The sequence below is a fragment of the Ctenopharyngodon idella genome, chromosome 6, assembly GCF_019924925.1.
Source record: "Ctenopharyngodon idella isolate HZGC_01 chromosome 6, HZGC01, whole genome shotgun sequence".
Classification (NCBI taxonomy): Eukaryota; Metazoa; Chordata; class Actinopteri; order Cypriniformes; family Xenocyprididae; genus Ctenopharyngodon; species Ctenopharyngodon idella.
In genome coordinates this window covers 25579106-25605363 of record NC_067225.1, presented here as the reverse complement: position 1 = coordinate 25605363, position 26258 = coordinate 25579106, and the positions used below count along the sequence as shown (strand labels likewise).

The window sequence follows — 26258 nt, the reverse complement described above, 5'->3', positions numbered from 1 at the left end:
CTAGCATCTGCATTTTTATTACCATACATCGCAAAGTATTTTCTGCACATGTATTCTGGTTCTATATAGGGAAACCTTAATGATGTTTTATGACATGTCATATCCAATACTCTCACATTCTTATTTTATGCATTTTAAATCTATTCTAATTTGAATGTATTCTGAAACAATAAGCTTCTAGTTGTTGGTTACATGTGAGCTGTATGATATACATTATTATATTATATCTAAAAAAAAAATAAAACTAAGGCATGGCTTACTGTGCAATTGCTTTGGTAGTATGGAACGAAATGAATAAATAGAGATTTAAAACTTCGGTTTGATAAGTGACAGTGGTTTATTTATATCTAAATGCTTTTGGCCTTTTGTTAAAACATGCTAGAGCTGTTATATCTAAATAATAGTCCCGAATGTCTTAACCTTAGTTCACAATTTCACGCTTAGTGATTTTATTTGGGAAACAGCCTGATCGGCTTGCTGTTTTGCATTGTTCTTTCAGATCATTACAGTGGCATTTGGTCTTATCCTTAATGAGGCTGCTTCATTAAAGGCAGACTAATTGGTGTAAACTCCTGCCTAGTCCAGCTGCAAAGTTGTCATAAGGCTGGTGTGTTTGATCAGTAAAGGTCTGGCCTAAGTTTGATTCTAATGAGGTGGGACATCATTGAAGGTCTTTTGCAGAGGACAGTGTCATTCCCTTCTGAGCTATAATGAACAGAAATAATTAGTACTGAATGTATTAAAGAGCAAATAACTTTGTGTCACCACTAATTTTTCAGTTCCTGGTTTGATGTTTATATAGTTATGATGTTGCCAAAATAATATTAGAATAACTAAATCATGTTACCCAACAGTTTCATATAACCTTCTGGTGAAATGCATGAGAAATTTACAATTGTGTATGATCAGCAGATTTTTTTAAAGGAACTTTAAAAGGAATAGTTCATCCAAAACTAACAATTCTTTCATTATTTATACTTATCCTGCCATTCAAACTCATATGATTTTCTTTCTTGCATGGAACATATATGGAGATATTTTCCAGAATATTCTTTTTATTATTGTCTTGAAGCAGTGTTCTTTGGTGGTTTTAGCACTGCACATACAGGACTGCAGCCTTTATGCAGCTGTGACATTGTGAGTTGCAACGTTAATCATTTTTCTCTTTTATTTTTTCCTGTAGGAAAGGAGTCTAAATGCGTGCCCATTCCTGGAGATATGCAAAGGAGATCTGATCCATTACATGTGTCCTCTAGAGAATCAGATGGACTTCTGCGTGCCTGAACTTTATGAGAAGAAAACATCTGATGACATGGAGGAAACAGTGGAGCATAAAGACGCTGATGTCACAGATTCAGGGGCAGGTATGTTACTCATCAGGCCAGTATGAAGATGAGAATTTAGAATAAAAAGAATTTTACTATTTTGGCTCTGATGCCGATTCCACTTAACGATTCAGGTTCTTTCATGATGCCATTTTTTATAAGCAAGGGCAATGTTCAGCCTGTCCTGAAATGATGAGATAAATGTTATATTTCAACAGAACAATAATAACAAATTAGAAATCAATTCCAAAATGCTATGCATGTTTGGCCACTGCAAATTGTAAAACTTATTCAGTGAATATTTTAGTATTGATTATTTTAGATATTTAGTATTGATGATGATGATGATGATAATAGTAAATAATAATAATAATATTTTAATATTATTAATCATCATCATCATCATCCTAATAAATCAGTATGAATTTTCTTTAAATGTTTAAATATTTATGTTTTAAATGTTTATATATTTATTTCAATTAAATTATTAATATTATTATTTTTTTTATTTTTTTTTATTTACTTATTTTTAGTTAAATATTTTATATTTTATACATATTTTTATTTTAATAATTTAAATAATATTTTAAATATTTTTAAATTAAGAGCATTCATTTATTTTATTATTATTATTATTATTCATGTCATTATACCTCTGTGCAATATTTGTTTACAAATTATTCTTGTTTTGTATGATTCCAAGCACCTGATTTCAAGACTCTGATGCATATATTATATATTGCATACATTACAGTGTGAAAAAATGCAGACATTCCATTAATGGAAACAAGCGCTACGAAAATCATTCCATAAAAACTCTGTCTCTTGATTCTCATCCCTTGTCCAGTTATATCGCAGTCTACCAAAGAAAAATAGCAGCTGTGTCTTTATGTAGTTACAGACAAGAATGCAGACAGATGGCTCATGTTATTGCCATGTTCAATGTCCAGTTCTTCAGTTACCCCTGCTTGGGATCCCAAACCATTACCCTCATATCAGATGTTATAAATCTGTCAGAATCTGCCAGCAACATTAAAACGAGGTGTGAGCACTTGCATGAATGTGTTTATAAGGACTCATTCATCATGCATTTATTACAGAGTAGTTGCACAGTAGTCTCACCTTATCTGCCATATTATGTCTCTGCTGTGAGCTGACAAGCTCTGTGAAACTGAGAAAAATGAAGGTGTGCGGCTCAGTCACAGCGGCAGTTGTCCACAGTTCAATCTGTGGTCAGTAAAACAAATGGCTGTGAAGATTGATGCTAAAGTCCGAGGGCTGTTTTCTACTCTGCACAGCTAAACAGAGTCATTACTCCAGCGGGACAACAGCTAAGCTCAGTGTGTGTGTGTGTGTGTGTGTGTGTGTGTGTGTGTGTTTGTGTGTGTGTGTGTGTGTGTGTGTGTGCATGTGTGTGCGCCTGCAGCTCTCTTAATTAAAGGCCGTTCAATCACAGCTGCTCAGCTGGATCTGACAAGTGCAGGTTGTGAATCAAACTCCTTCATTTGGGGGATTGCAGGGCAGTTCAGAACATCTCTCTTTCACTCTCTCTCTTTCTTTCATCCATTCCTTTTCTACCCTCTTATTCATTTCTTAGGTGCTTTAACTTGAACCACAGAACCTTAGATTTACGCATTGAGAAATGCTTCCATCAGGGCTTGAATGTCAGCGCAGGTATATCAAGCTCATTGGACACATTCAGTGAGTTCAATGTGAACGTGTAGTGACATTTGTTCATACCACATACCTAAGCAGTATATAAGCGTGTGTGTGTGTGTGTGTGTGTGTGTGTGTGTATGTGCGTGTGTGCATGTGTGTGCGTGTGTGTGTGTTTATAGCCTATATACACACACACACACATACATACACACACACATTGATTATTGTAAAATAAATCTAATGTATATGGTTTTGTTACTCTCATTCTCACTCACACTCTCTTTTACTGTACCTACTGTATAATTACGTAGTCCTGTCCTCTTTCAAAATCCCTTTCGTCTAAAAACATTTTACTGAACAAAAATCCTGAAGCTCCGTTAACAATCCCACTGGACCCAATTTAGAAACTAATTCAGGCAAATGCGATTTAAGAGGCTTTCCGAGGAAAGATATGCTTCAGCTTTGTTGAGATTTCAAACTGCTTGGAGAGTCTGGAAGCAATTTCTGGGACTGGAAGGTCTTCCCCACATATCAAATATTTGACCTGTTAGTGCCAAAACCGCTTCTTGTTTGTTCAGTGATATACAATGGTGGAATGAAATTTGAGAGGCCCTTCATATACATTGAATTATTAATTAATAAAGATTTTTTTTATTTTATATATATTTTTTGTGTATATAAAATATATTAAATACATAAAAACATGTGTCTATCTCCTGTGGTCTGACACTCTGCGACTCAGGCAGGCTGGGATCTGTCTAGAACTGAACCCGATAATGACAATAAGGTGAGTTATTATAGCCAGGAAAGTGATTAGGAAAAATGGATAGAGCTGGTGAATTAGGGACCCTCTGAGCATCACGCTGTGTTCTCAAGTGACCATTCTCAGATGTGACAATGATCTTTTAGAGGGTGTCATCCAAGCTGTGAACAGAGCTAATTCCAGTGTCACGGTACTCAAGAGCACCAAGGGTACACTGTGCACAATGTGAAGGACAAGTACAGGCAAATTCACCAGGACCGGAAAGCCCAGTCTAATCTTAGCAGTGCCCTTTTGGGTTGTTAAAAGGTTTCTCACATACTCCGACTGAGAGGTTATAATTATCTGTGGTGATTTGGACAAGAATGAGTAGGTTTTAAATGAACAGTTTGGGTAACAGTTCCTGATTAAGTATCAGTACCTTTGGTTTTATACTTTAATTAAAATATATATTAGGGCTGTCAATAGATTAACATCTTTATGCAATTAATCTTTTTTATGCGATTAACCTTTTTGTGTGATTAATCGCTATTAGTTGCATACTTGTTGTGAAATTAAGCGTAAATCATTTATCTTGTTTAACGTGTTTATTTTCTCTTCATTTGCTATATCCAGCAAAGTAAACTATCAGATTGAAGGATTCTCACAAAACTGTATCAAGCTTTTTTTCAAGGTAAATTTAGATGTATCTCCAAAAAAGGACACTCGGAGACTCCAAAAGGACACTAAATAACCAAATGATATAAGGAGTCCATATAATTCATAAATTTATGCACACCAAAGCACATACAAAAAAAACAAAAAAAAAAACAACACAGAACAAAACTTTTCAGAATTCAGTGTACAGTATGTATACAGTGCAACAACAAAGAACTTGTTTTGAGCTTTTTAGAGCTTGTTTACATTTTAGACATGTCAAGTTACGATACCGAACAGAACCATATGGAGATGCAAAAAAAAAAAAAAAACCTAAACCAAACTTGACCTGACTGGATACATTACATGGTTCCATTCAGAATTCCTAAACACAGCAACATACACACGACAGATAAAAACATTATCCTGAATGTATGTGGAAACAACGTGAATCTACTGAAATGTTTCTGTGCATAAATTCAGTGCATCAAGAGCGCAAATACATATGCATATATACATACCTTTTTTTAAATAATTTTGAAGATAAATTATTCCATGTTCCAACATATAAATTCATATTGTGGTCATGGTTTGCATAGCTGAGTAGGCTCTTGCTTTGACCAGGAGTTTATTACTGTTATAAAAAGACCATTCATTCAGGCATTTTAGAGAGGAGACATTTATGTGGTGGGCAAATATAAGGTGTGTTGTGGCACCTAATGGGGTTTGAAAAGGTCTTCCCCTCATTGCTCCTCTTTTCTGCCTGTGTGAATCTCCACAATGAGCAGAGAGCTGGTGCTTAATTGAGATGCCATATCTAATATGTTGAGATGGACTAGACGAGAGAGGGATCATTTCTTTCCATCTAAAATAATGCTGGCAGGGAGGATGAGAGGTTAAATTCACTGCTGTATTAAAAGAAATTAGGCAGAATGGGAAGTTTTATTCTAGTTCATATAGCTGGTATTAGACTCTCAGTGTAGATTTTCTATCTCTTTCTTCCCTCTTTTCTCTCCCTCCCTCTTTCATCTATCTCTATCCTTATTGTGATTTAGTCACTTTATTTCTTCATTTTAAGCATTTAGTTTCAGCAAGGGGTTTCAGTCATGACCCTCTTAAATTGCACCTTACAAAGAGATCATAGCCTCTTGCCCAGAAGATTTTTTTCAGACTCAGTGCAGTTTCATTATTCTTTTGTCCATTTTTTTCAAGTTACCATTCTTACCATTTTCAAACAGCCTCTTACTTGATTTCCAAAAGGATTTTGGTCTGTGATTAGGCTTATGTTCAATTATATGTAAATAATCAATCTATTGACTTGTAAAGCCGCTTTGTAATGCCTATTCTGTGCTTTACTTGTCTGCCACAGTAATGTAGTGTCTTTGAATTATCTTCTTTTGGAGGCTTTTCTCAGCAACTATTGATTAATACAATAAATTAGCATTTTGTGTAATTAACTATTATTATTTTTATTTTTATGCAATCAATATGCAGCCAAAGTAAAAAACACAGCTGCTTTGAGTCTTTCCCATGTTATAGCATGTTTGTATAGTAACCACTAAACTCGATTCATAAAGCTGCTATTCCTCTTTAAGGAATTCCTTTTTTTAGCCAAGAGAATCGCAGCTGTTTACCAACGTCTAACCTTTAATTCTGAGTTAAATATTTGAAATCTCTCTGGAGGTATTTTTTTTAATTTGGCACAAATGCAGCCTTTGGGGGTTGTTTTAGCTCATATTTAGCTTTTTGGCAATTATAACTCTCACCTGGTGTGTGTCACGATAACAGCACAGCTTCTTGCAATTATACTGCTGTTAGTAAATGACTGTAACCCTCTGATGCTGAAATGCCATTAAAGGATCCCCAAAGGCTATCAGTGATAACAGCAGGACTTTAAACTGTACCATTTTCTTTTTTTAGTTTTATAATTCAAGTTCTTCAACTTTACTTAGCTTTTTTTTAATGATAATGTACAGTATGTTCACTCAGAATTGTTCCTAATGGTGTTAAAGGATCTTTATGAGTAGAATCTCATCCTTTTGGGCACAATATACAGATTTCCTTACATAAAAATGTGGCCTATATCTTAAAAACAAACAAACAAAAAAGGGTCTTTATTGGCATCATTGCTTCCATGGAACTTATTGGGAAAAGGTTTTTTAGTTTTTTTAAAGGGATAGTTAACCCAAAAATGAAAATTCTGTCATTTATTACTCACCCTCATATGGTTCCAAACCTGTAAGACTTTCGTTCATCTTCGGAACACAAATGAAGATCTTTTTGATGAAATCTCAGAGCTTTCTGTCTCTCCATAGATAGCTATGCGACTGACATTTTGATGCTTCAAAAACTTCATAAAGAGATAAAAAATAATCCATATGAGTGGTTTAGTCCAAATTTTCTGAAGAGACTCAATTGCTTTTTATGATGAACAGATTGAATTTAGGCTTTTATTCACATATAAACATTCATCAAATCACACATCATTTATGGTAAACAGAAGCGCAATTTCTCATGTGTTACGCAGTTTGTTTGAGCTTCCAGAAGAGGTTGGTTCTCATGCGTCGAGCAGGTTCGGTTGAGCTTCTGTTTATGTTTGCTGATCAATGTTTATATGTGAATAAAAGCCTAAATTAAATATGTTCATCATATAAAGAGATCAAGTCTCTTCAGAAAATTTGGACTAAACCACTCAATTCATATGGATTAGTTTTACCATCTCTTTTTGGATTAGTTTTACGATCCCACTTTTTGAAGCTTCAAAGTGTCAGTTGCATAGGCTGTCTATGGAGGGACAGAAATCGCTCAGATTTCATCAAAAAGATCTTCATTTGTGTTCCGAAGATGAACGAAATTCTTACGGGTTTGGAATGACATGAGGGTGAATAATTAATGACAGAATTTTCATTTTTGGGTGAATCCTTTAAAATGTTCTTCACACTAATAAAAAAATTGTTCTTTTAAGAGCTGTTCACTGAAAGGTTCTTTGGAGAACCCAAAATGGTTCTTCTCTGAATGGTTCTTCATGGCATTGCTGTGAAAACCCCCATTTGGAATCTTTATTTTTAAAAGTGTAGAGGGATACTGTCTTACGGGGGCAAATGTTAATTGATTAAACTGTTAATATACTTTATGTTCCAGGTGAGCTGGAGCAAAAGTCAAGCTCAGTGTTCCAGGAAGTGGTTGAAGAGAGCAGGGATGTGGTGGAGGCCTCTGCCCCATTGCTGGAGAGCTCTCAGCCTGGTCTGGGTGAGGAAGAGGGTCACAGCGAGGATGGGGACCAAGGGGGCAAGGGGTCCAGTGAGTCTGTAGGCAGTGGCTCTTCCTTTGAAGAGCTGGACATGGAAATGGAAGAGGAGAAAGAGGAGAAGAAAAACGAAGCAGAGGAGGAAGACCATAATGGACAGCAGAAGCCAGCGATGGTGGGAGAAACAATCGGGAACAGGGAGGAGTGAGGGATAAAGCGGATTAGAGGGAATGTGGGTGAATGATGAGCGCATATGTGAGTGTGGGTGCATGTGTGAGAGGGAGAAAGTTTGTCAGTGTCTTTGAAATCATCAAAGGCTGTTTTTTTTCTTTCTAAGTCTTTGAAATTAACATCCCTAAATATCCGAAAAGTTACTTCTTTGTTATCAGCAAACAAGCAATTATCCCTTTCAGATCCTTTTATTAAAGACTTAATGAAATGCACATTATTCTTTGGCTTTGTATTTATTTCTGAGAAAACTAATTGTATATGTTGCTTTCTCTATTGTCTGTCTTCCCACGGTAATCATGAACTGCATTTAGGCAGCAAGTAAATCAGGCACATTCTGAAAATGAGGTAACACTATTAACGCAACTAAATGAAGCTTAGTCAGACATTTTATTTCATTAACATGTCCTACAGATGATGTATTCAGTAGCGTTTGCTTCAAAACATGAATAATTCATTCCAAATGCTGTCTGTTGCTGTAGGATAGAACTGAAAAAGAGTGAGAATAATAAAGTGCATGTTGTTATTAGTGATTGGAGTGTGTTTAATTTGACCTGGTTATATTATTTTTGTGCCCCCATGTATGTAATTGATCTGTTTTTTGTTTGTTTCTTTGTTTTTTTGTTGTTGTTTGTATTTGGAAAAGAGGAAATCAGTACAAAAAAAAAAAAAAGATGAAGTATACAGAAGATATTCAAGTATATCAGTATATATATATATATATATATATATATATATAGTTTTTTCCTTTCATTTTCTTAGGAGAGAAACAGGGTTTTTTAACATAAGGGCTGTTGTCGATAACACTTTATTTCGATAATCTACTTTAGGCATTCTACTAACAATACAGTTAACTTTGCAACTACATCAAAGTCCCTCAGGCAAGTCATTTCACTTGGCGGCCATCTTTGAAATGTCTCTTGGGCAGCTATTTCAGTAATGCAAGTGCAGCTCCTATCTCTTTGAATTGGGAAATTTCTCCAAAGCTGTTCATTAAGCTTACAATTAAATTTCATATTTGAAATCACCTGTCACTTCTGTATTAGGTTTTGGTTATGTTAATGCTTTCATGTCTTTTATATTGATATTTCTCACAGTCATGTTTCATGTCATGTGATTCCCTGTTCCCCTCATGTGATCCTCTCAGTGTCATGTGCTTCCCTGTTCATGTGTAATGTTCTGATTGGCTCCCTTGTTTCATGTCACATTCTCATTGGTTCTCGTTTCATCAGTTCTGTCTTGTCATTGGTCTTGATTATTCACAGGTGTATCTTGTTAGTCCTTATTCTTTGTGTATAAATAGCCCTCATGTTTCCATGTCTTTGTTTTCATGGTTTATGGTCAAGTTTATGTCAAGTCATGTCTGGTTCTGTTTATTTGTATCTGTTCACATTTATTTAAATAACCTGCATATGGGTTAAATTCTGCTTGCCTTCAGTGGATAACACGTTACAGAAAGCTAGACCTCACTGTGAACCCAGCGGTTACTCTCCTGCTTTTGCACCAGGGGAATTGTCCCCTGGAGGAGTATGTCTGGGACTATGATGAACTCTGTGATGTGGTGGATATTAATGATATTGCGTTAAAGGGCATTTTTCGAAATGGCTTGAGTGACTTTTTAAACTATCTGATGCCCCAAAGTGACATTCCGGGGACCCTCGCTGACTATATTGTCTTTGCCTTGTTGCTGAGTGGTTCCTCATTTACTGTGGGAATTGCGGACAAGGAACCCTGCAATTTGACAGCACTCACCACGCCAGAGCCTCGTCACGTCATGGCCGTCACGCCAGAACCTCATCACATCATGGCCACCACGCCAGAGCCAAGTCACGTCATGGCTGCCATGCCAGAGACATGTCACGTTATGGCCGCCACGCCAGAGTCTTGTCATGTCATGGCCGGCACGCCAAAGCCTAGCCATGTCATGGCCGCAACGCCAGAGTCTCGCCATGTCTTGGCTGCCACGCCAGAGCCTTGTCATGTCATGTCTGCCATGCCAGAGTCTCATAACGTCATGGTCGCTCAAGTCTCACCTGGAGGGGGGGGATGCTATAGGGTCACGACATATCTCTTTGGTCATTGGATAGAATTCATGGGCAGATGAGACTAAACACCAGTGATATGGATCCACAACTGAGGTCAATGCAAACGGTGAAGTCCGGTGGTTCCAAGTCCAAATCTGATGGTCCCAGAAGTCATGCCATTATCCTCAATGCTTACGGTAGTGGTCATCATGTGTGTGTGGGCCACATACACTTCCTCAGATTAGGCGACAACCGCTGCTGCTCCTCCTGAGGAGGCAGCAACTACTACATCTCCTTCCAAGGTGGCGGCAACCTCTACAGCTCCTTTTGAGGCAGTGGAGACTTCTAAAGCTCCTCCAGAGGCAGGGGCATCCACCTGTGAACTCTTTTCCTGCCATGTCACAGGCATGAAGGCCATTCATGAACTGTCTATGCCCCATATCACAGCCACGGAGGCCGGTCAAGAACTGTCTATGTTCTCGCAATTGCTCCATGATCCAGGCCTGCTCCACATCCAGGTCCACCTGATTCTCCATGGTCTCATCCTCTGCTCCACGTTCCAGGTCCGCCTTTGCCTCATGGTCCAGGTCCGCCACCATGCAATGATCCAGGCCCACTTCCCCTTCATGGGCCTGGCCCTCCAACCCTCCCCCTAAATCGCCTCTGCTTCTCCATCCTCCTGGACTGTTTTGTTTTGATTGGGTGTTCCGCCTTCAGTGGATAACATGTTACATCACCAATGAAATCTGACAACAACGGTCTCATAAATCTTGTTTCTAAACTCTCAAATCATGACAAAAAAACCTGCATTTTTCAGGCTGGACCAGCCAATGCACATGCACAGTCCTAAGTATGCGTCTCGGAACACTGACTGTTCCTGTAGCAACCAGAGCTTCTAATGACAGCTGCAGTGATGCAATGACTTTACCAATTAGCAATTGGCTCTTTTACTTAGAAGGCAGGACTTTCCGCCATATTGTGCGTTGCACTTTCTCCCATTCATAGTAATACGAGTGTACCATCTTTGTATATCAAAAGTTTTTTAACTACATGTCAACTACCTCTCATTAGAGTATTAGACTGTCTTCTTAACAGCTGCTAACACTTTATTTTGATGGTCCCCGAACAGACTTTCTACTGACTATACTATGCAAATACATGTCTACATATTCTACTAACCCTAACCTTCTAACAGTCAACTAATACTCTGAGAGTTAGTTGACATGCAGCTGCAAATTAATGAGAGTTAGTTGATATGTAGGTACAAAGTTACTTATAGTTAGTAGAACATGTATAATGTATAATATGTATAAGTGGATTATCGAAATAAAGTCTAACCCTGTTGTTTGTTTTGGTTTGTATTTTTCTTAGTGTGTCTGAGTGTTGGGATATCAGTTGTATCAAATTGTAATTTTCTCTTTTGGTACTGACAGTTATGCTCTGATGTTCAGCAGGTCATTTGATCTTTTTACACTGTAATTCTTCAAGAAAGTATATTTTTTAAGAGAAACGGTGTGTTTGTTCACTTTAACAGCTATTGCAACCATTTTAGTAAAAAAAAAAAAAAAAAGAAAGAAAGAAAAAAGGATATGAAATAAACATACTACCATTCAAAAGTTTGGGGTCTGTAAGAATTTTGTTAATTCTTAAATTTTGAAAGAAGTCTTTTATGCTCACCAAGGTTGCATTTATTTGTTTAAAAATACAGTAAAACAGTAATATTGTGAAATATTATTACCATTTTAAATAACTTTTTTATATTTTAATACGTTTTAAAATGTATTTTATTCCTGGGATTCTAAAGCTGCATTTTTTTTTAGCATCATTACTCCACTCTTCAGTGTAACATGATCCTTCAGAAATCATTCTAATATGCTGATTTGGTGCTCAAGAAACTGTTCTTACTACAGTATTGTCAGTATTGAAAATAACTGTACTGCTTAATATATATATATATATATATATATATATATATATATATATATATATATATATATATATATATATATTCAATATTCTTTGAAGAATAGAATGATCAAAAGAACAGCATTTATTTGAAAAAGAAATATTTTCAAAATTAATGTGTTCTTACTGAATCAAAGTAATAATTTTCTTCTTTCAAAAAAAAAGTTTTCTCTGTTGCCATATGCTATTTTTCTTGATGCTGAAATAGCATTAGAGCACTAATTGATGAGAATCTTATTAACTATTTTAAGCCTCAGAAACCCCTTCTGTGTAAGTGTTCTCTTTTGTCATGCATCAAGTAACTTCTGATTGGATGAGATGTAGGGGATTTGCTATTGACAATACAGATCAATACAAGTGTCGTATCCAAAAAGCTCAGGCAGGTTCTCCATCTCCTGAACACTTTGTCACAGGATTGCCGCAAGCTAGTGAAGCACAGAAAAGGAGGAGCATTGTAATTATGCTCTTTCTGACCTATTTTCATTGGTGCATCAAAAAGAAACCCAAAAGGTGGCCATATTGTGTCTAAAACAGAAACACACTTGCAGAAGTAACCCAGCTGTGATTCCTGTGGCTGAATCATATTTGTGCATGTACAATAGCTGTAAGCAGTGTGGTATTGCTAAATTAGATTCTGGCTAGTTTTTACATTCAAAAGTGTCCTTCTCTGTTTTCCATGGAACATAAGATGTCAGCTAAATTGACAGTTTCAGTCACTATTCGCTTTCATTGTATGAACAAAGATCCCATGAAAGTAAATGGTGACAGGCTGTCAGTCCTTAACATTTCTGCCTGACATCATCTTTTGTGTTCCACAGAAGAAAGAAATGTATAGGGGTTCGGAACACATGTTGGTGAGGAAATCATCATGACTGAATTTTCGTTTTTCGTTATCTTTTTACACATGAAAAAGCTCTTAAAATGCTCTGGCTTATATCTCTGTGGGGATGTACACAGTATGTTCTTTTGTATATCAACTTATTATTTACTAACTCTGTCAGAGGTAAGAGGTCAACAAGCAATCTATGTTCGGTTTGAGAACATCCTCACGGGAGCTCGTGCTCTCGCGCGCGCTTTCTACTCGTGTCGTGTTGAAACTTGTCCATCGACATGAAACGGGACATTGATCCCATGATGTGTGATTCTGACAAGCCAACCTTAATATATCGCCGTCACAGACTGGTGCTTGGCCAATTAAACAAAATCGACACCATCTGACGTCTTTTGCGCATTTACATATCCCGTGTCTCGCGGAGCAGTTAGAGCAGAATGAGTGAAGTTGTTGTCAGCATAGTTGTCTTGGTAGTTTATCATATGAGGTCAGCGATCGTTTCTGTTACCGGTTAGAAATGCCGTTGTAGATGTTTTCTGCCAGTGGTCAGTAAATTGGAAACGAATCTAGCATACATGCCGACTTTATGTTGTTTTTCAGTTGAAGAAATCCAGTCGATATTTTCAGCTCACCGTTTCAGGGTTAGACATCAAATCAGTGCAAATCTAATCTCATCAGAGCACGCACGCATGCACACACGCGTCATCAATAGGTATTAAAACTTACGCATAAAAAGGTTAAGCTGTGTCACTTAAAATGTATTTCTTTAACACTGTAAAGAAATAAGCAAAAAGTGTTGTGTATAGTGAAGCGAGTATTCTTTAGCGTTTTAGGTAGGCTAATTTAGTCAAGGGGGGCAAAAAATCTCAAGGAATCCAATGACGCGCGCGACGCCTTTTCAGTACCACGGACAGTTCCACGCGCGCACGGCGTCTCCGAGGCGCGCGCTCAACGCAAACTTCACCCGCTGAATAAAACCTGGATTCCACTGCTGGAATTCAGCCATACATTTTAAATACAACATTAGAGTAATAGGAAACTGTCACCAAGGATACGAAGAAAATACACGGACTTATAACCGGATGTCTTCAAGTAGATCCGCCTGGAATCTGCCGATGAGAGGTGAACTGGACAGGTCAGGTAAGACTGTTATCATCTGAATCGTATCTGTTTATATAAATGTGTTATATGTGATCTCTGGAAATCGATTAGTACGACAAATGCAGACAGGAATAAACTTAACGTTGTTAACAGTTGGTTAAAATCATGCATCACATTTTGACACCTGACACAATCAAGAAATAACAATAATAATAGCCTATTAAAAAGAAATGTCCTTTTAAATTAAATTGTGTTGCACTGTTTTTTCATTTGAAAGGAGTTCGGTTTGAGACGTTTTCAAAAAGGCAATAAAAGCAAGCGTCAGATCAGATAAACAATCGCACAGGTAACATCTCATCACATATTGCTTTGAATAGCAAAACACTCCCGCTCCGGGGTGTGTCTGTAAACGCATTTCTGTGACTGGATGTATAGAGCATGTACCCATTCCAACTTTATTTGTATAAAATGTGGTTTGTTGCGGTATTCAACAGTTTCGCCAAGTGAAAAAGCAGTGGATAGATTCGGATTAACATAGGCTATCACAAGTTTGGTGACGCTGTTTACGAGATGAATCTTATTAAAGGCTAGATTTCAACATTTGTCGACTATTCACACCACCCTGAAACTTCGAGAGTCTTATTATAAAGTCTTACATATTTAGACTTTCCTTTTTTTTTCTTTTTTTTTTTTTAGACATTTTAGACATTAAAAAAAAAAAAAAAATTTAGAATTACGATTGAACAGTATTGTAATAGCTACACTGTAAACATTTAATTATATTTACGTGATTCATCAGTAGCTAACTTATGCTTACGTTCTATACATTTTATACCGTTTTGCTGTTAATGGTATGAGTACCAATTAACAGTGTTTGACTGTAACCTTTATTTTGTTTCTTTAGAGTTTTTACAGTGTATTTGTGATTTTGTTTTTCAACCCAGGTGAGGAAAGAGTGGTAACTGTGGAAAAGTGTCTGTGTCCCTGGTGTTTTTTAACCATTCAAGTTTAACCTTGCTCTCGAACCACAATAACAATGGTGTTTGTTCATGTCCTTGGTTTTGATTTTTGCCTCTATGAAACGATCAAAATCATGATGTATCTAGGCTAAATGTGCAGGTTTTCCCACGTCTGCTGTCTCCTAAAATTGCATACCATTAATCATCGGTTAATGTTTTCGCCCATTTTTATGAACGGTGTTAAAGTTAATGTACTAAATGCAATCGAGATGGAAATAAACACATGATAATGACTACGTAGCCTATATGTGTTTGGATTTTGGCGAGCAGGGCTGCCCAAAACAAGCTGTGGTTTAAAAATAACAGAAACCCAAACAGAGGCGAACAACCGTTAGGCTGGTTAGTTTAAATAATTCAAGCTCGTGCCGGACATGCTCTTATATCCTCTGCTGTGAAGACTCGCGCGAGAGTCAAGAATCGCGCCAGCACGCAAGTCTCTGCTCAGAAAGGTTGGAAAGCGAGAACTAAACCGGTTCCTTTTTAAAAACCAGAACCGAATGATTTTCATGACATTAAATTCCGTCAACGGTTCTCGAACGTGCGTTGTTTTGTCGACGAGAACTGAAATAGTCCGCTTCCCGAACGAATGACTCTTGAGTCGGTTCTATTTAGTGAATCAAAAACAGTTATGAATCTGTCGAATGTGTGCATATGTCATTTGTTATAGCCTAATCCAGTTTAAGTGTCTGTATGTATATATGTTTGATTAGTATTTTTATGTAATTTATAATTAGAGCCACTTATTGAATTATATGTATTCTGCCCCCAAAGAGTGTGAAAAGTCAATTATTACATTTATTTCTTATTTTTTATATCTGTTCTGTTCTTCTCTGAGCAAAAGATAAAGTCAATCCTTCAGGTCTCAGTGATCCAGCAAAGTGGAGATGCCTCTGTGAGCACGACGAAGCTGCTTTATCACCGCCATGGCATGTAAAAGTGCCCTCTTTATCTGCAAGTAACACAACCACATTGAAAATTGATCAGCAATAAAAGTAAGAATTGCTAACACGGAGTTCACCTAATGGCTTTTTAGACTGGACAAAAAGCATTTTAGTGAAGAATTTACGGTGGTGGGATAAGTCACAGATGCTGACAAGTGTCTTTGGCAGGAAATAGATTAACCTCTCGTGAGATTAATCTGCTGTGGGAGTGATTGATAGGTTACAGCAACAATGATAGTAAAAGTAATGGAGGTGTAAAGTGGGGTGTCATAGTGGCTTAGTGTGAGTACTGTCACCTCACAGCAAGAAGGTTCCCAGTTCGAGTCCTGGCTGAGCTGGGAGACCTTTCTGTGTGGAGTTTGCATGGTCTCCCTCTTCTTCCCATTTCGTTCCAAACCTCTTGGACTTAACATAAATTAAATGGGGGGTATCACACACAGCTTCTGCCAATCTCATGTTAATCTTGAGTACCTATGGAGTAGTAGTGCATATCTCTTCATATCTCTGAAAAGTCTTTAGTTTTATCATATTTATAAAAGATACATACGCTGTACCGAGTCTTTCCGAAAACAGCCGAGCGCCTGGAGGCGTGCCGTGGGCGAAGCTAAAGAGTCACAAGCACGCGCAGCTTTTGTGTTGCGATCGTCTGCAAGCTATCAATGGTCAGCTAAACAAATGTATTTAAACACACACAATACACCATCGCATTATCCCTGGATAACTTTTGAATCACTATAATGAATATAGCGTATAGTGAGCGATGAATAATGAATTTATGAATTCACTACGTTCGTGTTGTTTACATTATATGCACTAAGGCTCCTATTGCCAACAAAACAGACATTTGATGCAGTTTTACTCACCACCTGCGGTTCCGACTCATGACCGGGATCATTATCGCTGTGACCGCTCCATCTTTCAGTTTCAAACGATCTGTAAATCCAGCGTAGAACTGGGCCTTGTTTATGAAACCATAAGCGCCGATCCTGAGGGCTTGAGCAGCCAAGGAAAAACACGAGATATTCTCTATTCATTTTAACCAATAAAAAAGTGATTGCAACTGTCAGACCCGACTTTATCCTTATTCTGAAAGTTAATTTAAGGCTGTTTCTATGGTTATTTTAATGACATATATTGAGAGCGCATCAATAGCCGTGTTTACATGTACACTTTTTTGTCATTCCGATTAAAATCATTCCGATTGAAAGATTCGGTGGACTGTTTACATGAGACGTTATCTAATCCGATATGATGTTTACATGTGCTGGCGCTTTCAATCGGAATGAATTAGCTTATGTCCTGTCCTTTCAGCCTTTTATTCCTGTCAACATGGAGTTATTTCTTATGCATGCTATTTTTATGTAAAGTGTTGCTCTTAATCAAGCAACAGCGTGAATTTGTAGCATATTACTGCTGGAAGGTATGAGGAAAAGACGGGCGCAGGAAGCTGACCTTTTTGGTGGCTGTGCATCTCGGAGCATCTCAATACTACCCCTCCCTCCTCCGAAGAAAAGCAGAAGCGTGTGGATGAAGGTCCGTAGTAATGATATTTAATAAATGTGTTGTTTTAGTTTTACTCCAGTTTAATTTTGCTGCCGCCATTGTACATTCTTACGACCCCTGGCCTCTTGATGTGATGACGTAGACGCAAAGTAATCGGTTTAACTCGTTTACATGGCAGAATTTTTATTTTGTTCGGTTTATAGAAAGGTTTATCCCACCCCTCTCAAACCGATTACAATTCGGTTTGGGCATTTTTATTCTGATTGGGGTGTTTATATGGAGCATTTTCATTCAGATTGGACTTTTAAACCGATTACAATACTCCATGTAAATGCACCTAATGTAATGCGAAAACACACTTCTTTGGTGACATTGTTGATTTTATGGTCTAAAAACAAAGTGACAAATCTTTCTCGAGCAAGTCCTGTGCAGCGCTGCCGACTACTTCCGTAAAGCCGAACGAAGCGCGTTGATGGTCGTGCTGTTGCTCTCCCGCTCTGGTCGATGCGTGTGCGCGCTCTTGTGCCTGTACAAGGAATTCCGCCCTTTATTACATAATAAAGGGCCATACTCGAAAAAAAAGTGCGAAGTTTGTGAGGAATCGGAAGAGTATTTTTGGCACAGAAATACTCTGTTATACGTCCAACTCGTGTTTTGAAACTTTGGCCATGTTTAGCATGAGAATCCAACTCTTTAACAGTGTAAATAAGTCAGAATGCATGAAATAGCATTATACCCCCCCTTTAAGATAATTTGAGAAATGTGTAGTGATTTGAAACAACATGAGGGTGGGGAGAGACCATATAGAATGCAGAGAATAAGCTACAGACAGTAATTAGAGAAAGTGAGAAACAAAGAGCAAAGGATTTTCTATATGAATGTTTGGAGCCAATTCGATTTTTTTCCTTTTGAACTCAGTAACTTAATTTTACGTTCTCAGAATCACTAAAAATGTGTATTAAGAAGCTTTAATGGTTTAATGATGCATTAGTTGCCTTAAATATATAAACAATATGAGGGTGAATACATGATGACAGAATTTTAATTTTCAGGTGACTATCATGTTTAAGTAAAGATATAGATTTTACATTTTGCTTTGCCTCTCTTGGTCCTGATTTCTCAAGAGGACAATGGGCATGACAATTGAGCAAGTGTTTTCATTAAACAGATATCTATCTTATCACATCTTCGTCCCAGATAATCACAGATCATTTTATTAATCTACCACATGATTAACAGATTAGATGACTGTTTTATGAAATGAGGCAGCTTAATTCTCTCTTATCATTTAATAGCATAATAAAGTTTGGTTTTATTATGCTGAACTTTATGGACAAAGTGAGAGCTGAATGATGAATATAACCAACTTCCACAGTACGGTTAATGGCGCATTCCTATGGTGTTTAACTTACCACAAATACCAAAGATCATCGATTTAACGTTGATTCAATGTTGAATCGATGATATTTGCTCTGTGCGATGCCATTTACACCACAGAGCATTATACTGTAGCAGCTTTTTAATGTGAACATCAACTACAAGTTCTATGTGAATAATGTCTTTATTTTCACAATGTCTGTCTGAGGTAATGCTAAGATCCTCTGGAATGCATCAGACACATTTGATAGCAGATGGTGTGTTTCTTGTCAAGCATCTGGTAAAAGACACACAGAGAATCTCTGTGACCATGCAGATCCCAGGAGAGACTCGTGCACAGAGACGGGAGGATCTGTGTGTCTTTTGTGCATCCGTGCAATAGGGCACGTGTGTATATTTGCACATACTTCTTCTACTACTAAAACAAATGCAAATACTTAGAACTAAATGTATACACGTAGTGGTGTTTCATCACAGTGGGTCTATGATGTGTACTTTTTCCAACTGGGAGAAAGGACCATATGTGAGTTCACTCACACTCCCAAGAGTATGTGTCAGATAAATACATAATGTGATGTATTAGGGTTGCATTAAAGTGTTTAAAGGCAAAAGGGAAACCCTGTATGCAGCATCTCACAGGTCTCCAGTGACTGGGACATGAATAATGTAGAAGTTTAGAGAGGGAGAGGAGAGACCATATAGAATGCAGAGAAGAAGCTTTCCTTAAGTCCTTGCATTTGTAAAGGACACTGCGGACAGTAATTAGAGAAAGTGAGAGACAAAGAGTGAAGCATATATAGAAGCTAAATGTGAGTGAAAATCCCTTTTTGCAACTGAGCAATCTCTTCATCTTTTCTGCAGTTGATTTCACAGTAGTTTGGTGTGTTCGGGATTTGATTGGCAGCATTTTAATTGCTGTTTCCTGTCTTCTTCATGCTGTACTGGACAGATATCATTTAAATTTTATTTGTCTCTCACTGTGATCTGATAATAAGTACCCCATGTGAAAAGGTCAGTAGGATAAGTCTCTTATAATCTAAAATTTACCTTCTAAAGCTTTAAAGGAGAGCTATTAGAGTATTTTGTATTATTGTTATATTATCAGATACCATAATTCAGATCAAGTTGCACTGCATCCCTCTTCAGAAACATAAATTCAAACAGCCAAATCTAACAGCAAAATTAAGTTTATAAGCATAATTCACCCAAAAGTGAAAATTCTATCATTATTTATTCACCCTCATGTGGTTCCAAACCTGTATGACTTAGGCTACTTTTTTCTGTTGAATACAAAAGAAGATATTTTGAACCGTTGGACCCCACTGACATTTAGAAAGGGGACATTTTTCAAAAATATCTTCTTTTGTGTTCAACAGCAGAAAGAAAGTCATACAGGTTTGGAACCACATGATGGTGAGTAAGTAGTCTTCTTTTTCTAATTATCAACACACACTCACAATGAGTGTTTACCATTAAAACTAGCTCTCTCATAGGCTTTTGGTTCCCGTGGACTCTGAAATCAATGTCTGACTAAGGGATTCAGTAAATGAGTTGTTACCAACAATCGATTCTAGCTTGATCCATTCAGGCCATTTTGTGAAATTGGAAGGGATAGTTCACACAAAAATGAAAATTTTGTCATCACTTACTCACCCTCAAGTTGTTCCAAACCTGTATGAGTTTCTTTCTTCTGTTAAACACAAAATACAATATTTTAATGTTGATAACCAGACAGGTAGCCATTGACTTCCATAGTATTATTTAAGTCAATGGCTACCGTCAAATGTGTGATTACCAACATTCTTTAAAATATCTTCTTTTGTGTTCAGTAGAAGAAACAAACTCATACAGGTTTGGAACAACATGAGGGTGAGTTTAATAGGCTTTAATAGGCTGTGAATGTTTTTTTTTCCTCTTTCACGTCTTTTTTTAAAGAAATATGTACAACACTAATTGTATAAGAGCAACACTGTTGTACTGAATATGCAAATTTGAATTCCACTCCCATTTTTTTCTTGGCCAATCATATTAGAGGACCAGAACTGTTTAAAGTCACCATGAAATCAAAATTGATGATTCTTATTATTTTAATGGAATATTACAGTTTTTAATTTAAAATACTGTACAGCATTTTTTTTAAATTCATGTGCCCTCATTATTTTTATTCGAAATAACTTCCCCTCCCTTGTGCAGTGACATCTCTTCTCTTTGCTGATGACGTGTTTACTGGCGAGAGTGCGGGACGACCTGTCACTCACATGAGATCACAGCAATAGCAAACCACAAAGATCCAACAATCCAATGAATTGCTGATGGAAAAAGTCCCGCCCTACATTTTTTCTTGTTCGAGATGCCAATTCACTCGGATACTTCGCAATAGGGAAGAAAAGATGATCGCAACTTCCATTTCATTTCGACTTTAATGAAAATTAATTATTTAATTTACCACTTTTGACATATTTTACAATCGTGTAATCTGTGAAGAGAATCATTGGATTGTTTCCTGGTTTCTAGAAAGTGCTCAGTGCGTTTAGACTTCTCTAACAGTCATTTTGGCCCCTTGGAGTAAGCTGTTGTACACACTTGATTGCAATTCCCCCATCAAATGGTGGTTGATGATGTGGCCGCTCAAAGGGCCCTGAGTAAGGTGCTCAAAACCTCATTTGGACTGCAGCCACAGACTCTTTGGATGATTATCAAATAACGTGCCTGCTGGGTTGTGGTGTTCCTCACGCTCACAGTTGTTCGAATTGGATTTGTGGTTTGGAGCTCTGAATTAAAAAGACATTTGTCAGCTTGTCGAAAAATGTACTGCAATCCAGCGATTAGCAGAAATTGAAGTTGTAATTCTGTCAGTTTATTGTTTTCAGCTTTATCACTGCCAGGATGAACTTGGCACAGCAATGGCCCAAATGTAGCGAGGACCGAGAAGCTGTCATTTTCTTATGAGTGTGTAATGTGCGTTTATCGCATGGCTAACTTTGGAAAATGGAATTTAAAATTGAGAGTTCAGAATTTGACGGCTGTGATTGCAGTTTAACTGATGAGTGATGTGGGCTACTTTAAATAAAGCAACAGGTTGGTCGCATAAGAACAGGTTATCGCCGAGAGGGATTCTTGGCTCGAGTACTCACAAACAGCAGCGTAGATGCCCTGCTTCCCTGGAAATTTCCCTTTTTTTGTCATCTGAAATGTGGCCTGAAATTCATTTACATAGTTTCTCCTCTCTAATCAGTGCAGAAGAGCCCTTGTATGGAATTTCTCTCTTACCTTTTCCCCCATCTGCCCTGCGGTTACATAAAGATGACCTCTCTCCTAGATGTGCTATTACCATATTCATGCTGCTCTTTTTGCCAGCATGAGATTGAAAATACTGAAATGGATTAACACTTTGTGAGGGTTTGCGCAACTCCTCCTCCTCCTTTAATGTTGCTCATTCCTTCCTCTCTCTTATTTGCGTTCGGTCTCTCCCTCTGCGCTCTGCCAGCATCTCTCGGTTCCCCTGCGTTTTCACACCACGTGTCTGGAGCAGTCTTGAAGACTGGCAAAAGCAGTGCCATCAAATTGAAGAGGCCATCTGGTGAAGCGGAAGATACAAGCGATAGTGGAGAAGGAGTGGAGAGAAGAGAGAAAGAGAGCAAGATGGGGGAAAATTGGACTGGATATTCAGGCAAATTTATGGGTCTTTAATTGCAATATATTTACATAATTTGAATAAATGTAAATGTTATTTTCCACTTCAGCACGGTTACACGGTGGTTACAGCGAAGTGACATATCTCTAGTGTAAATATGCGGATATCTCAGTAAGTGGAGATAAGCTTAAAGTCAACATTAAATCAAAATCAATCAATCCAATATACTTTCTTAAAGGGATAGTTCACCCCCTCAAAATAAAGACATTTTGTCATCACCCTTGTGTTGTTCTAAATCTGCTTTCTCCTGTGGAACACAAAAGAAAGTTATTAAAAATGTTCACTCTTCTATACAAAGAAATAGCTCCAGGGCTCCAAAAAGGGCAAAAAAAGCACCTGAAAAATCATAAAAGTGCACATACGACTCGTGCAATATATTCTAGGTCTTATGAAGCCATATATAAATATTATTATTAAAATACAAAAAATTGCTCTGCTTCTAAAATTACTCATTTCCAGACTTATTTGGATAAAGTCAAATGTTTTCTGTTAAATATTTTTTCACTCAGAAATATGTTGCGTTACAGGAGTAAAATTGTTCTGCATTGTTATCAGTACTCATAAACTGATTGTTTAGTTCACAACATTCCCTTGAAAGCTCCAATAAAAGGCGAAATTCTGACACCCTGATTTTAAGGGTTCGGAAACGGACTTGAATGTCTGATAGTTCTCTCATCCTAGTGGAAAGTAATCAGAAAAGCATTGTTTTATTACTTATTTGCACTAATAGAAGGCTTATGGAAAGTTTATAGAGTTTAGATGTTGTCCCAGCTAACAAAAACATGTTGTAAGAACATCTTTTTCAGTGTTTTTTCTTGGTAATGCAAACGTTAAGGGAACATTCTATTTGATCATTTTGCAACTCTTATGGGAATGTTACTTTCGAATGTTCTCTGAAATGTTTTGATGAATGTCCAACAAAAAAGTTTAACAAAACACATTCCATCAATGATGTATTAATAATGTTTTTGTGCTAACGTTTTGACAACATTATAAAAGACCAGATAACTTTGAATGAACATTAATGTTACATTAACATCAATGTTACATCAGCATTAAAGTCTATTAATGTTACTGGAAGGATGTTTGTTCATAACTTTGAGAGAACCTTGCCAGAACATTAGGGAAGTTCTGAGAACATTCCCTGTTAGCTGGGGTGGTCATGAGAAAACACAGTTTCTTCAGTATTTTAACTAAACATTTGTAATTGATATCTGATAAAAAAAAAAAAAAAAAAAGTAAAATACTGGATTTAAGAAAAAATTACCTAATTTTACCCCTCCAAAAAAGGATTCTGCCATCATTTGCATACCTTCATGTTGTTCCAAACCTGTGTTTGTTTGTTTCTTTGTTGTTGTTTGTTTGTGTGTGTGTGTGTGTGTGTGTGTGTGTGTGTGTGTGTGTGTGTGTGTGTGTGTGTACTGCAAACATCTTTCTAGCAACAATAGTGCTCACAAACATACATACTGTCTCCACCCTTGTTTTCATCCACTGTGCTTTGCCATTTGCCCCAGACTTGATTCCTGTTCATAAATATGGTGCATTTTCAGCACTTTAACATTATACTGAACACCAATCCTAGATTGACTTCAATAGAACCTCATCTCACTTTCACAATACCGCCTATACAGTGTCAGATATTACTTAAGCTTATCATCCAATAAATAAATTCTGTTGTGAAGAACAGCAGTCTCAAATTATCTTTATGTTTCCGAAGGGATGCAAGTATTAATCCTTAAGAGATGCGGTTCAGGGGATGTATGTCGTAAAAAGATATAGCCAATTTACACCAGCTTTACAAGAATTCCCATAGGGACTCCACTCCCATCCTAGCAGGCTAGATTGGCCCTTTCAGCCTCACTTCTTTTGCTCCCTCCCTCTCTCTCTCTCTCTCTCTCTCTCTCTCTCTCTCTCTCTCTTTCTCTTCCTTTCACTCTTGTCTGGCAAGTTTCCATGGAAACAAAGGGTAGGGAGAAGACCCTAATGAGTAGGTGTGTGTCTCACTGAGATGAACACATATATTGTTGAGATATGGATACACACATACACACACACTCCAATTCCAAAGCACTGTCTCTCCTGCTGGTCATTGCTGGACTGTTGTTTGGCTCTTCTTTCTTGATTTTTCATTTGATGTTTATGACACACGGCCTATTGAAAAGAAAGTCTAGTTCACAATGTACTTTCCCCCTCAGGTTATTTATATTCTTTATTTTTCCAACATGGTGTTTCACTAAGACAAACCAGTTTCAAATTTCGAAAAAAAATAAAAAAAATAAAATAAAAACAACAATGGAAATGTTGTGGATAAATGGGCTGTTTATGTACCAGCTTTCCGTAAATAAGAAGTCACAAACTTCATTTTACTGGCTTAATTTTTAGGGTCCTGGTGTCGCCAATGATTGATGTTGAAAAATAATTTAAAAGTAAAATAAAAGTAATTTCAAAATTAATCTCTTAATTTTCTTAAGATTCTTGTAATATGTTCCTCTGATCTAATCCAAACTTATTTGACAGATAATATCAAAGCTTTAACCCTCTTTTGTTTCTCAAAGTAGCCAAAGACTTTTCAGAAAGTTATTTTTCAGTATATTTTCTATTCATCACTGCAGCAGTAATTCATCTAATGATCGAATGATGGAGAAGCGCATTATATCTGAGCATATATTGCAGAAGCACATATATAGAACACACTTTTGACATTTTAAACTGCTGATTCAGCATCCTCCACTACTTTTCACTCCCAACTGGCCTTCAAACTGGGGAACTGTGCTGTGCAAAGTGCATTCAAAACATGTTGGTAACCTGATTTGCATAATTCCTTTAGTGAATAAGGCACCAAAACTATTCAGACAGCACGTGCAAATGATGCTATCAGCAGGTGTAATTCATTCTTAGTGAATTCTCCCCTTGAAGTATCAACCGTATACTTCAGAGTTATGTATGTTTTTATATTAACCGAACATGAGGGTTAAATCAGTATAGTTTTTTTCTTATTTCACTCATTGAAATTCTAGAGGTGTACAGTTGAAAAGTCATTGTAATGTAAAAGTAAATAACCACCTTGACATGCAGTCTCTCAGCACATACTCATTCTCACACACTCCAGGAGTTGCGGCTGCAAACCTCATAATTATACCGTTCACAGCATTTGAAAGCTAAACTCAACACCTCTTAGCATGTGTGAAATTAGTATGTATGCTCCCCATTGATATGCCTGTATATAAGAGAGAGATAGAAAAGGAGAGAGAGAGAAACAAAAATAAGCTTATTTGTTCAGTTTGCCTACAGGGGGAATCTTTTACAAAATCATTGTTTTGATGTGCATGCTGTAACTGTATTGTTTCAGGTCACTGTCTTATTTAGTGCAAATATATGCAAGCTTCTGTACTAAAGTGTTTTTTCAAGTCCTGTGTGTGTGAGTGTTGGTTAGGGGGGTGGTTAGGGGTTATGGGGACAAAATGTACCCACAAAAGTAGCAGTATCCGAAATCCTTGTACTTGTGGGAAACATTTTTGGTCCCCATGAGGAAAACTGCTTATAAATCAGACTAAGTGATGTTTTTTGAAAATGAAAAATGCAGACAGTTTTCTGTGATGGGTAGGTTTAGGGGTAGGGTTAGGGTTAGGAGATAGAATATACAGTTTGTACAGAATAAAAATCATTGTCTTTGGAAAGTCACCATAAAACATGGAAACTGTGTATATGTGTGTGTGTGTGTGCATGTTTTTGTGACATATCAGGACACAAATTTGTATAATGACATGGATATGACATAGGTATTACAAGGAGAGGGTGACTTATGAGGACATTACCCCATGTCCCCATTTTTCAAAAGGCTTATAAATCATACAGAATGAGTTTTTTTGAGAATGTAAAAATGTGCACAGTTTCCTGTGATGGGTAGGTTTAGGTGTAGGGTTGGTGTAGGGCGATAGAAAATACGG

The 26258-nt window shown here is 37.1% G+C and overlaps 2 protein-coding genes across 2 annotated transcripts in view; both read left to right on the top strand.

Annotated features, from left to right (window-relative positions):
* The window catches only part of tex264a (testis expressed 264, ER-phagy receptor a), a 69155-nt gene extending 57925 nt beyond the window's left edge, over window positions 1-11230 (top strand). The window contains exons 3-4 of the mRNA XM_051897943.1: window positions 1184-1364; window positions 7522-11230. Of these exons, the coding sequence (XP_051753903.1) occupies window positions 1184-1364; window positions 7522-7835 (495 nt within the window). The 3' untranslated portion in view covers window positions 7836-11230. The remainder of the gene's footprint in view (window positions 1-1183; window positions 1365-7521) is intronic.
* Window positions 11231-13039: 1809 nt separating this feature from the next.
* Window positions 13040-26258, top strand: part of grm2a (glutamate receptor, metabotropic 2a) — a 48312-nt gene continuing 35093 nt past the window's right edge. Inside the window, exon 1 of the mRNA XM_051897511.1 lies at window positions 13040-13816. The gene's annotated coding sequence lies outside the window, so the exon portion shown is untranslated. The remainder of the gene's footprint in view (window positions 13817-26258) is intronic.